At 42.4% G+C, this 13,719-nt stretch overlaps 1 protein-coding gene across 2 annotated transcripts in view; it reads right to left on the reverse strand.

Annotated features, from left to right (window-relative positions):
• Nucleotides 1-13,719, reverse strand: part of INPP5A (inositol polyphosphate-5-phosphatase A) — a 173,747-nt gene that overhangs the window by 65,437 nt on the left and 94,591 nt on the right. For both annotated transcript variants that reach the window (XM_085064569.1, XM_085064570.1), the window contains exons 7-8: nucleotides 11,005-11,057; nucleotides 7,240-7,359 (exon numbers count right to left, since the gene is read on the reverse strand). In XM_085064569.1, the coding sequence (XP_084920695.1) occupies nucleotides 7,240-7,359; nucleotides 11,005-11,057 (173 nt within the window). The remainder of the gene's footprint in view (nucleotides 1-7,239; nucleotides 7,360-11,004; nucleotides 11,058-13,719) is intronic.

The following is a 13,719-nucleotide window of genomic DNA, read 5'->3' on the forward strand; positions in this document are numbered from 1 at the left end:
AACAGTTGGGCTCAGGGGGGACTGTGAATTAAAAATAAACCTAAACGTTTCAATGTAAATGGCTCAGACCCAGGGAGAATTCGCTAAAAAAGGACTAAACAATACTCAATGCTGAGAAAAGCTCATGAGCAACCAATTTTACATTATCCCTTTGAAAATCACACTACAGTGGAGCACTGATCTAAGTGAGGGAACAAACGAGGGGTGAGGACAGAAACGTTTGAAGTGCTAAAGAGAAGGGAACAAACCTCTTTCCTAAGAGCAGGGTGATCAAAAAAGTTAAGAGCTGTCAACATTAGGCTTGAACAATGAAAATTCTAGTGGATATAAAAGCTGCAGGACCCATTTCCTTGTTGGAGTGAGAAACTGAATCATCCTGGTTGCATCTTAAACCAGCACTAATGGAATGAAGATGAAGAAGCTCCACAACAGGTGAGGCAGCCACACCAACTGACCCATCCAGCCATTAATATCTGCCCAGCCAGCTACAATCTCTCCAGCTCTTGCACAGGCAGACCAGTGGCTGGAAGTGCTGCCCCTCACATCTGGGTATTTACCTGTCAGGGAGGATCTGAATGTTTCCAGGACGTAGATGCAGAGTCCAAAACCTCCTCCCACAGTGCTCCCACCTTCTTATGGGAGTAAAAATTTCAAGGTGGCTACTGGTCTAGTGCCCATAGGCTCCAATGGGAGCAGAATGGGGCTCTTTCAACCATTCTCCATTTTACAACTATCAGCTCACAGCATCAGCTCACAGCCAGCATTGTAAATAAAATCACAATAGCGATTTATTTTCATTTCTCTGCAAATGAATAAGAATTGGATCAACAGCCCATATAGATTCTTCTTAATTGAATCATAGCTATCCTAGAAGATATGGTGATAGGATAGGAGATTTGAAAAGGCACAGACCACAATGAATGCTGATGTCAGTGTCACCTTTAGCTGGACACTAATGACTGATCTTCATCCAGCTCCAGGCTCTCTAAGGAAGAAACTACAGTAAAGAGAGAAATATAACTCAATGAGAATGTGATGCACTCTGCACATTCTCATATAAAGCCACATTCTGAGCAAAATCAAGCAAGCAACAAGTTATTTGCAGTAATTTCTTTTTTAAGAGGCATTCTCTTTTCTTGCATTACGTGTTTAATTACACATGGTCTCCTGGGGCTGTTACAGGAAACCCAGCCTTGCCTGTGCTTACAGCACTTACATTCTACCAGAAAGACACAGCAGCCAACAGGGCAGCTCCAGGAGATCCTGTTAAAGGAAAACAGGCAAAAAGGAGCAAAGTCCTTAGGAAAGATGATGTGGAGGCTCTGAGTGGCATAAGACTGCCACGATCTACATCCACCCTGCCAGACAGGGACTGTGAGGGCAAACAACTGGCAAACACCTTCCCAGGAATCCTCAGAGCTTTATCTGCGGCATTTCTTCTAAAAGAGCCACAATTCTATTCACACTGGCCAGGTACAATGCAAACTGGCTTAGTGCATCTACCCTATTTTTTCTTTCAGTGACACCTTTCACTGTGACACCTGCAAGTATGTGAAGTTCTGGATTTTGGATTTCAGATCTTGACTTCCAAACCTGCTACTGTTCACAGATTTATCATAAAGAGAAAAGAACAGATATTTACCATTTGAATAATGAGTGCTGAAAATTTATTAACAACCCGTTCAGTTTTTAATGCTGAAAAGAAAAGAAGAAAAAGAAAAAAGAGCTCCAACTGCTGAAAATAACAGAATAAGAGCTAAATTACTGACTAGGATGACAAAAATCATCATTCACTTAATATGAAACTAATTTTTCTTAAAATTAGACTAGTGTATGCTTTCCATTACAATGCATAAAAGTACAAAAATGTGAATTTTATTTAGGTTATATTTTTAGGAGAAAAATAATATGTCTATGCAAAGAGGAAGAACACACTAGTTCAATTTTTGACAACTGCATCAAAGATGCCAAAGCTCAAGCCAGCAAAAAAACAAGGAGCAAGGAAAAGTGACTTTGGCTGTATCTGACAGGCTGAAAGTAACAAGACAATTTTGCTGGATTTACTCTTTAAAGAGCATATTATCCAAACACGCTAATTTTGAGAGCACTTAACCTTCCTTTAAGGGGGAGCATGACTGAATATTAATGAGCTGAGCCTCGGGTGTTTAATGAGAAGCTGTCGATTTGAATGTGATCCAGGGATTTAAACCTCTGTTAAAAGACATTTGGCTGGAAGGTTTGTTTGCCCTAGAAGTGCATTCTATCCAAATACACAGAAACATTTGAAGGCTCATGTTAAAATCACTGTGGCAAAAACCAGATAAAGTAAAAACAAAAACAAAACAAAAAATCCCAAGCCCTCCTAAAGCAAGCTGTTCTGAGGATCTTCGCAAATGACCCAGATCTTTAGAGCAAAGTTTTCCTTTGCCTAGAAACTAAGTGGCTTTTCTTTTGCTCATTCAGCTGCTAGTTCTGGGAAAAGCCCAAAGAGAAACATTTAGATTGGAGGGGTCTTTGAGAAGAGGTGACAGTTGACTGATGAGCATCCATAAAATGACAAAGAATAGTTGTGTGGAGCCGGTGCATCACATCGCCTCTCCCTGGGAAACTAATTGCTCTGAATTGTTAATAGTAACATTATTTTTCTGGCAATCATTTCTTTTGAATACTCAAAATGAGCATGAAACAGCTCCTTTGACCGGACATAAAAGTTAAATGTCCCAATGTTGATCAAATTAACTTCAGCTATGTGACAATGGACTATATTTGTGAGAAAATAATGAAGGGCACAAAGGGGAGCTTTATGCCAAGATTTCACAGTTGTAATGTAAAAATGTTTCTGTTGAACTAGGCCAGGGAACGTTTCAATAGGAAAACAGAAGAGCACTGTCACTTTCCTTAAAAAAAAACCACATTCATTTTATGGATCTCAATGCTTGAGATAATTTCAGGAAGTTTAGATGGCTAGCATGCCCAGAGCCACGAATCAGGCTAACACTTCACGTCCTACTCTTCCCAAACTCTCCCTCACACTTTTGAAGGGCCCCATCCTGCAGCTTTTTCTCATTCCCCAGCCTGGCTATTGCATTCAGACACGCTTCCCCAGCAAGGGCTACAGGAGATGACTAATATGCCAATATGATTAATTAATATCACATATGCACCAGCATTTGTTACATCAGATGCATGAAAGATTAAACCAAAATGTAAACTATTTTTTCCTCTCTTACCCTCATCTATAGCTTCAACTTCAGAAAATACAAAAAACCCAAGTATTATGCAAATAGGGCTAACTGCAGATGGGAATTACCCAAAATGGGCCTGGAAGAATTTTTTTCCCCCACAAACTATAGAACAGATGTTCTTACCTCATTGTAAAGCAAATTCCGTTTTGACTGTGCCTGTGTCTACCTGGAACATAACTGACTTCTGGGGGCTCAGTTTGGATTTCCTTTGGTGCTGACAGAGACTCATTACACATCTCAATTTTCTACATATATGCTGTGTATGTATTTGTAAAGATACAAGCAAATATTTGTTTAACAGTGTGATTCCAATCCTCTTGGTCTTTAAATTAACAATCTGACACCACATCTTTTCCCTTGTTAATTGGTAACTATTAAATACAATCTAGCTCAGCACATACCAGAGAGTTGCCTTCAAAAGTGTTCTACTTTCTATTTAATTAATTTTAATACTATTAAAGTTAAATCACTTCAGATTTAACTTTATTAAAGCCCAAGATTTTTTAAAACTAAAAGAACAAACCTGTCTACTCCCCAAACATGCTATTGGGATTAGTAATAGATTTCCCCAGGAGAAAACTTTTCACACAACTTTAAATCATTTGTCCAATGCTTTTTCCTTTGTTTCCCCCAACCTCCCCCCACTCAGCAATGCTGTGATGTCACACTGCTTTGTGCCTGTGTGTTAAAACTTTGCGGTTAAAACAATTTTGAGGATATCAACTTCCCTGGCAATCTGCACGGTTAAACTGATTAATTTGAGCTTTATTTGCAACCCCCCTTCTGGTTTGCATCCCAAACTACTGTGGTAGCTGTTGCCTAGATGAAAGGCTGTACGTAACTCATGTTTATGAAGATGCAGCGTGAAAACAACTGAGCTTTCACTGACTCCCACAGTGACCTAAATCAACTGTGAGAAGGTGTTTCAGTTTCATTCAGTGAAGGTTTAGCTCATTAAACTGTTTTCCTTCTCAGCATTGTTCAGTGGGTTTGAACTGCATCGCTGTTAAATGCTCTTTAGCAGTTTAAAGGCTTTAAAGGAAAAGACTTATAGGTCTCTGTTTTAAACAGCACTAAATCTGCATTATTAGTTCATGCAGATAAGGGGATTTGAAGGCTCAGCTTGAAACCTCTCTCTTCTGTATTTATCTGACACTGCATAGTTCCAGTAGCTCAGCTGGAAATGTAGATCTATGAAGCTTTAAAGAGAGAATAAAGCCAAGAAAAGAAGTACTTTTTCCCCTATAGCTGCTCTCACTTTCCCTTTTCCTGCTGTCTGAGGGAGTGCTGGGGGACAATGGCCAAAGATGGTTCCCAAAGCCCCTGAATGGGGACACTGTTGGTGGCAGCATTCATTCAAAGTAAGCTTCAGTGTATTGTCCTCCCCAATCAGCAGATCAGAATAGAGTGTGCTGGTGGCTGCCAAAAGGTTAGTCCTGCCGATGAAAGGGGCTTCCCATTATTCACTTAGCTACAGAACTCCCCCTTTGTGCCCACCAGCCCATCAGTGCACTGTGGAGGTCCGGATCTGCGGCTGGCTGCTCCCTCAAAATGAACAATTCATCCTCAGCGAGCTTGCTATGGCACTGTGCAACCCAAAATCGAAGGGCTCATTTTCTAAGGACAGGGGAGTTGGGGCAGTTTTTGGCAGTGTCACATTTTAATGATATACCATCGTGACATCCCTGACCCACAGCTGACACTAATACTACAGTCATTACCTTACCGTCGCCAGGGCATCGTGGGAGGTCCAAAGCCAAAATTAGCTAATGAAGCACACTGTATGCTGCAAACAAGAGTGCAATAAATAATGCAAAGGGTTTGCACAGGTTTCCCTCGTGCAAAGCATTAAGAAAAGGAGAGGAGACCAGTGGAGCCAAGAAAAAATGAAATAAAAATCCCATACTGCTCTATGCAACAGAACTCAAGAATATGCATCTCAGACTGCACCAAGAGCAGATCCTGATCTTCCTGTGTCCCTGTCCCATAAATGAGGGATCTTTTATATATTTTTATATATACTACCTATGCAAACCTTCCAAGTGCCTCCAGCATTTTCTGGTGGTTTGTGCAGGTTTTGCAAGTGATACAAGAGAAGGCATATTGGCTTTTTCCTGTTCATCCTCGGATCATCCCAAAGGTGATGGTAAATTCCTGTTTGGAGAAATTCCTACTCAGCCCCCTGCTGGGGGAAAGGCACTCTTTGCTATCCCACCTACCCACCCTTAGAGGAGAGAAAACCCAATGAGAGGAAGGAAACTTGAGAGAGAACGTGACTGAAAGGCATTTGCACTCCACTGCACATTTCAGAACCTTTTCCAGTGAAAAGCTACATAAGGAAAAATGGCAATGAGATATTTTCCAACACATAAACTGCTTTGTTCAGGAGTGTCTGTAACTTCCAGGCTGCTGCCAGAGAGAGCCAGAAGAGCTAACAAGCTGCTTCTGGATGGGGATCCCTTACGCCTGTGCCATGCACAGGGAGGCTGTGAGCAGCTGCCAGGCAGCAGAGGCACAGCAGAATATTGCGGGCAGTGGTCACCCATGAGGCTGGGCATGTGCTCCCTGCCCTCAGCCAGTAAGGTATTGGCCCTTGCCAGAGATGCATCCATCCCCAGCCAACAGGCTGTGCAGGGCAGCAGGATGGGGCTCAGCACCCCTGGCTGGGCTGGGACCCCATTTCCTCACTCAGGGGAAGAACAGAGGTGACACCAGCCAAGTGCCCCTCACCCAGCCCTGACTCCAGGGAGCAGCAGCTGCAGTACTGTGCTCATTGTGGTCTTGTTGAATAGCTCTGAACCCAGCAGCCTGGCACACGGACAGCAGGGAGCGGGGCAGGAAAACAGCACACAAAGTGCTCTGGTTCTATACTCCTTCCAAGCTCAGCAGTTTGTTTTAAGCACCCCATGATGCCATGGACTGCAGCATGTGCCACGGCTGCTCTGAAGAGACATGTTAAAGCTCTTTTTCTCAGGCAAACATGAAGCCAACCAGCACCTCCTAAGAGAAATACCTGTTTACTCTGCCAACACACCGATGCCCACACAGAAACATTCTTTTTTAGTCAAGAGAAAGCTGTCTTTTTTCCAACTTTATAATTAGGGCACCTGTCAATTTCTGGGTACTTTTGGGACTCCTCTGTACTGTACCACTCATCAGATGAACCAGCTTCATAATACCATTATAATCCACATGATTATTAATACCAGTGGTGACTATACACAAATGCTGTGCTGCTGCTGAGATGAACTGCCTGCTGCACCCAGCTGGTGTGGAGATTAAAGCACCACCAGCTCCATGCAGAGGGACACACAAGGAGAGGCTGAAAGACCTGAGTTTGTTCAGGTCGCAGAAAAGTAGTATTTGGTAGTTACAGAAAGGAAAGAGCCAGCCTTAGAGAGTTCAGCAGTGTGTGCCAAAAGATCTGGGCAATGGACACCACTTTGAGGAAAATTCTGGCTGGATAATAGGGGCAGAAATTTCCACAGTGAAGATAGTCAAACACTGCAATGGGTGGTCCACAGGAGCTACAAACCATCATGTGTGGAGTTGCTTAAAGCTCAGCTGGACAAGTTGTTGAAGCCAGCGCTGCTCTGAGCAGGGGAATGAATAAGGGACTTCCAGAGGTCACTTCCAACTGGAATTACTCTGTTATTCTGGAACTAAAGATGCTCTTGGATGGCAGCTTTATTAGGCTCAACATATTCTAAAAGTAAGCTAATCTAAGTAACACATTTAGAAAATAAATGTGGTTTCTACTCTGCAATTCTGGTGACTTGAGAGTGGTTCCCTGAGATCAGTAATTTGGCTTTAAAGAATTAGTGTCATAAAGTGATCTGTAATCAGCACTATCTAGAAAACTCGGGCAAGCAGTAACCACTTTCAGGAGACAGAATAAAACCCTCTGCATTTCTGAGTGTGCCATTTGAAACATCTTTCATATGTTGCTTATGAACACAGAGATTGAAAGAGGCCAGGAAAGGCCAATACATACCTATCAAGTACATAGCCAAGAGCCTTATGCCGTATTCCTGAGTAAACCGATGGGCTTGTTTCCCAAGCAATTAAATTGGAAGCATCATGGAAAAGATGAATGTTTACCAAGTCAAAGGCACTATGACAAAAAAAGGAAAAAAATAAAATGATTCAGGATAAAAGAAAAAAAAATCTGTTGCATCAGCAAAGCATTCAACATAACACTTATTGTATTCACTCTTATGTTACCTTAGTATTTACTCACAAAAACTGTGCAGATTAAACTATTCATAATCAGAAAATTGTCAGACTGGCATCAAGCTGACAGCTCATCCACAGTTAAGACTCCATCATGCCTTTTGCATAAAGGATGCATAACATGAAAATGAAAAGCTATTTGTCAATTATAATTCCAGAAATCAGGCAGTACCCTCTCACCAAAACATTTTTGTAACAAAATTGAATGTGTAAACAACTTCCAGTTTACAAAGCTGCAGCTAAGTGCTGAGTAGAACTGTGGCTTTGCAATAAACAACATGAAAAGCTACTAACAGGAAAATGTTACTGACATTAAGGGCTAAATCATATCACTGTGACTCCCTATCTGTCCCTGTGCAGAGAATGCCGTGATAGCAGCAGTCAATACACACACCACTTCCAGCTTTTTCCCTCAGGCTGTGTCTGTGTGACCACAGAATCACAGTCTTGTTTGTGCCAGAAAAGCCTCCTAAGCCTACCTGCAGCCCTTAAGCATAGCATGCCAGTGAACGTATGGACAGGCTCTGGCTGAGAGAGGCACCAAGCAGAAACCTCAAGCTATGCTCAGGGAGGTTTCCCAGACCATGGTGGAGTTGGGAATGGAGCTGGACACAGCAATAATGGCAGTGAGAACAGCAAGAGCACAGTCAGACACACAGGTCATTCAAAGGGCTCTGCCAGAGATCATGGTGGAGGTATCTGGCTCCAGGGAATAGAACATCCTGTCCACTGAACCCACACTGATGGAGAAGCACTCCCACTAATCTTCTTATAAAGATAAATAATGACCATGTAACTACAAAACATGACAGCTTGAGGTACCCAGTCCAGTCTGTCTGAAGGATGAACAGAAAGAATCCCTGCAGGACAGGAAGGGTCCCACATCACCAGCTCATCTCATCTTAAAGGTATCTGTAACTCACCCCCTTCTGCCTAAAACACACTTGCTCTTAAAACTTACTGATGAAGGAGTTTCCACCTGCAACTTCCCTGTCCTGAAACTCAAATTTTCATCGTATTACCTATTTTTGTGCAAATTAAACTGATTTCTGCCCCTTCTGCAGGGCTGACAGACAGCAACCAGTTTCCCTGACATTGTCAGCCAAAGATTCTCACCCCCTACTCAAAATACTTTCACCATTCCCAACTCTCCTGTCTCCTTTCCAGCATATCTAAAGCACAGCACTCAAAGCCAAACAGAACACTTTATCACAGGCCTTGGCTGCACTCATGTAAATAATTACTGTGCCTTCCCCCTTCGTGTCCTTCACAGGATCTATCTATTAATATATCTCAGTAAGATAATAATGATCCATATTCAATTCCTTCTCCCTTGATCCTTTTCTGCAGCAGGAATAATGAGACAGTTATTCCTAAAATTGTATTGGTGCTTTTAAATCCACCTCTCAAAGCTTTTCGCTTCCCTGACTTTCATCTTCCAATACTACCTCCTTGAAAATATCAAAATTATTCTGGCTGCTGATTCTGACCACTGATACACTTGCAAACATTCCCAAGGTTGGTGCCCTATCTAAATATTATAAGTGCATTCTCTACTCCATCCTCCCTAGCAAATATGAACTATGTATGTAAACTCTATTTAAGACTGTAATGCATTCAGGGCACTATCTTGCAACTGTTAAAACACTAACACTGAGAACTACTGGAATAGAAACAAACAACTAAAAAAATGGCAAAATAAAAGTACACGTAGTCATGTAGTTCTCTGCATAATGTGGAAACTCATGAGGGCCCCAAGATTCTTTCTTTGTCTACTCTAAAGGTAAGATAATGAAGAATAATGGATTTGAAAAATCTGGATTCACAGAGAAACTCAACTGGGGTAGACCATTGAATTACAGAGGAGGAAAAAGGACAGTTCTCTGAAGTCTGTTAAGGTCACCTTTCTGGTTTATTGGAAGCCCACTGTTTTTGGCATGCGGCACATTCTGTACAATGTTCTCCTAGGCAGGAAAAATGAATAGTTCCCTTCAAGGACTCACACAGGAGTATTAGCAAGTGTTTGGGGTCTATTTATTGACCGGTTAGAATGTAGACATGTATTCACCAAAAGTCATGATTTATGTAATTGATTTTCATGATTATGAAAATGGGCTGAACTTTTTTCATATGCACAGAGACTGGGTACAAACACTCATCACACCCTGAAGAGTTACCTTATGCACTCAGACCTCCTTAGGTGTATTTTCTAACCCCCTGCATTTTCCACAGTATTTCACTTTCATTCTTCAGAAATTGTTCACAGTAATTCGCCCCTTCAACTTTCCATTAGAAACATGTGCGACCTTGTTAGATCATGTGGATCATAATTGCAAATTATTCCAGACAGAACAACCACCATGGCTCAGCTCATTACAGACCAGGAGAAGCCGTGTGCTTCCTCATTCTCACCGCCCAACACACAGTGGATGTATGATCTGATCCAAACATCCACTACAGATTGCTCCTCCCAACGACTGTCCTTTTTTAATACCCCCCTCAAGAAAACCTTATGTTTAAATCTGTCTCTGAAGGAAATTTTTTCCTTGGAAAGACCTAAAAATAAATTCATGTTATTTTTCCAGCAACGAAGAAATCCCAGAGGAGAGGAGAGACAGAACCTAGAGAAGTCATGATACAAGAGCAAAGGCCAGATTAGCAACTGGTGCTAAAGACCCATTTCTGCAGTTATCTACTGCTGGAATCACATGCCATGCACACGGATCTGGAAAAATTAATGAGAACCTACACACAACTGCCTGCCCAATTTCTGGGTCAGAAGTCTATAAAAGGAGAAAACCTGATACTTTTTCAGTTTTCACAGACTGCATAATTAAATAAACATGCTTATGCCAACAAAGAACACTGTTCAGCACTCAAAAGTCAGTCAACCTGTGTGAACATTTATGAGATTTCAAAATGAAGCTCACAATTTTAAGATGTGAAACAACCACACCAGGAAGGGAAAAGTGTTGAACATTCATGTACATGTAGGTGCCTACAACATAAGTAAGCAGTAAAGACCGAGACTATGATTAAACGGTAAAAGAGCAAAGTCAGATTTCCAGGTAGGCTTGGAGAAATCTGAAGGAGTGCCTAGAGAACAAGCTCTTTCCTCAGAAATCCCAGAGGTGAGGGCTGCTCACAGCCAGGCCGTGGTGCCTGATCCAGGTGAGACACTGGTGAGTCCCAGCAGCATCAGGAGTGATGGGAGCAGCAGTGGGGACACTGCCAGCTCCACACTGTCACTGACTGCCCTGGCCCTCCTCATACACACCAAGCTGTGACAATCCCTGACTGAGAGCCTCTTCTGACTGGACGGTCCCATGCTAACACTATGTGTGGACATTAACACCATGTTTGGCCATGCACCATTACAATTTACTGAGCACTGCATGTTCAATAGATAATAAAGGCACGGTTTGGAACCAACCTGCTCTACAGACCAATCTACACATGGAAATACCTTCGTTGAAGGAGCTGTGAACTAACATACATAAAGCACATTTTATCAGATGCAACTTACCAATCAGTAATACACCATCTTGTTCGAATGAAACCTTTTCTTGACCATTTGCACTGAAAAATAAGTGAATAAGAATCAGTCACCTTAGGTAAAGATTACTGCAGAAGTGAAACGTACTGACACAGAGAACAAACTAAAGCAGAGCTCGTCCATACATTATAACCAAGAAGCACCAAATACAAACCAAGGTACCTTGAAAACAGATATTGTGTCCTTTACAAATCCTGTAATTAATTATACTTTGGATCCTGCAGCCGTTACAAACTTATGTGTAAAATTAATATAAGCCTGGGCGGTTGTTTATAGATGAAAGATAACCAAATGGGAAAGCTTTCCAACTGTATTTATGCTTAGCTTAAACCAGCAAATTCTTATTGCCTATGCACAAATGTTTTCCTTGAAATTTTACCTGGACTGTAAAATGTCATCAGAGATTTACATCAAATTAAAATGAATGAGATTTGCTAGAAAGCCATTTCTCTTGCTGAGCTAAGCCACCCAGTATTTCTATAAAATTTAAGAATTTAAATAATGGTAAAAGATTACATTCATCATGACTACACCATCGGCAAGAAAGCCACAATTCAGCTTGTGCCCACACATGTCACTTATGATACAAGAAGGGTTTTTTCAGCACCACTCCCAAACCACTGCCACAAATTACAACCTCTCATAAAAACATGATTTTGCATCCTATTTATTCCCTGTTGACAATGCATGTGTGGCCAGGCTAATATGCTCTGGGAATGGATATTGTACCACACAGGCCTAAATAATGGTGCCAATGACTCCTTATTGTGAATCAAGTGCCAGTGCCAGCAGGGCATACCCTGTCAGAGGCACCACTCCCCAAAATCTCTTCTGAGGCACTAGCCAGATGTATTTATACTCCTCTCTGTGAACAGTCCTCAGTTCTAAACATTGCTGAGATAGTGAGGCATCTCAACAAACTGGACCAGGCTGTCTTAGAATGAATCATAGAATCACAGACTGGCTAGGAAGGAACATTCAAGACCATCTTGTTCCAGCTGCCCTGCTGTGGTCAGGAACACCTTCTAGTAAACAACATTGCTCCAAGTCCTGTCTGACTCTGTGACATTCCCTTCAGCCTGCTGAAGTCCCTTTCACAGCACCCCTGCTCTCTGGCAGGACTGCTCCCCAAGCTGACAACACTCCATCCTGCTTTCCAAGCTGTTAACAGAGGTGTTTGATAGTACTGACCAACCTTTGAGGAACACCACTGGCAACCAGCTGCCATTTGTCCATCACCCTGTCACCCTGGGGGCTGGCCAGCTTTCCAGCTGGCTCCTAGTACAGGTGTCACCAACTTGGCTTCCAGGACACCCTGAAAGACTGCACTGGAAGGCCTTGCTGGAGTCAATGCCTACAGTATCCACAGTACACCCCTTCTCCATGCAATTGGTCATTCAGGAAGATTTGCTCCATCAGCTTCCAATGCCTGAAGAGATGACACCTGGGACCCTTCCTAAAAATGGCTGTAAAAGGTGTGTTTTCCCAGCCCTTGGGTTGGCAGCAAGGAGCCTTGCAATGACATCAGCCAGATCCCTTCTCCTTTGGATGGGCCCTGCCTGCTGCCACAGGCTCATGCACATACAATCCAAACTAGTTTAGTTTTCTATAACTGAAAGTGTATGAGACCCTTTGTCAGTCCTGTTGTCAGTCCTCATCCACTTCCAGCAGATCCAGCAGGATCTGGAATCTTACTGGAATGTGAAATCTAGAGCCAGGCACCCACAGGACCCCACTCTGGTTCTGTCACTGACACCTTGCAGTACCAGTGGACATCATGTCCAGCCCCTGGCACTGCTGCCTAACTCTGTTTAACACAAGCCTGTGCTGATACAAGCCAATGAAAAGGTATCTGCAACACAATTTGTACTTCATGACAGTGTAAAATACAGTATTTCCTACCAAAGCTTTCCTCACACACATGTGAAGAGTGGTTTAAGGGCAGCAGTATGTATGAGAGGACACTTTGGAACCGATGTATTTTAACCAGTGTAACTGGAGCTCTGACACCTCACTATCAGAAGTCCTCACCAAAAAAAATATGGTTTTCAAAATCACTATTTGAAAACTGGTAGTTACATTCTGCCAGCTTTTCCTTTGTGAATAGAGTCCCTGAGGAGATTGTGCCGACCTTTTAAAACCCCCCAGCACCACCACGCACATAAATAACCCCTGCTACATCGGGGGAAAGGACCTCCAGGCAGCATTAACATGAAGAGAGAGGTTAGAGGGGGCTAATGTCAAAAAGCACTGTGAGCAATAAGTAATGCACACAAACCATGATTGATAATGACCAGCACAGAGCCTTAATTCATCTTTTCTCCATCATTTTACTGAGAGGGACCATATCAAATTAAATAGTGACCCAGAAAGGGTTTATTCAACCATACAAAGCAGGGCATGAAGGAAAGACATATTAAAGTGGTGATGACTGCAGTGTAATTGCAGCTCCTTAAAGGAACACCACAGCTCACAGGGATACTTGAAACAGGAATCAGCCAAATACTGGCAGCAAGACCAACCAAGGCACTGAGCAATATCCAGCACTGTCAGGCTTTCATTGCCATGGCGAGAATGCCTCCTTCCAGATGCTTACTCAGGGGCCCATGATCCCTGTGCTCACAACACAGTGTTTAACTAGACAGGAAATGGAGCTCTATTATGGCAACTTGCCATAAAAACAAT

The sequence above is a fragment of the Lichenostomus cassidix genome, chromosome 6 (genome assembly GCF_008360975.1).
Source record: "Lichenostomus cassidix isolate B80296 chromosome 6, HeHo_3.0, whole genome shotgun sequence".
Taxonomy (NCBI): domain Eukaryota; kingdom Metazoa; phylum Chordata; class Aves; order Passeriformes; family Meliphagidae; genus Lichenostomus; species Lichenostomus cassidix.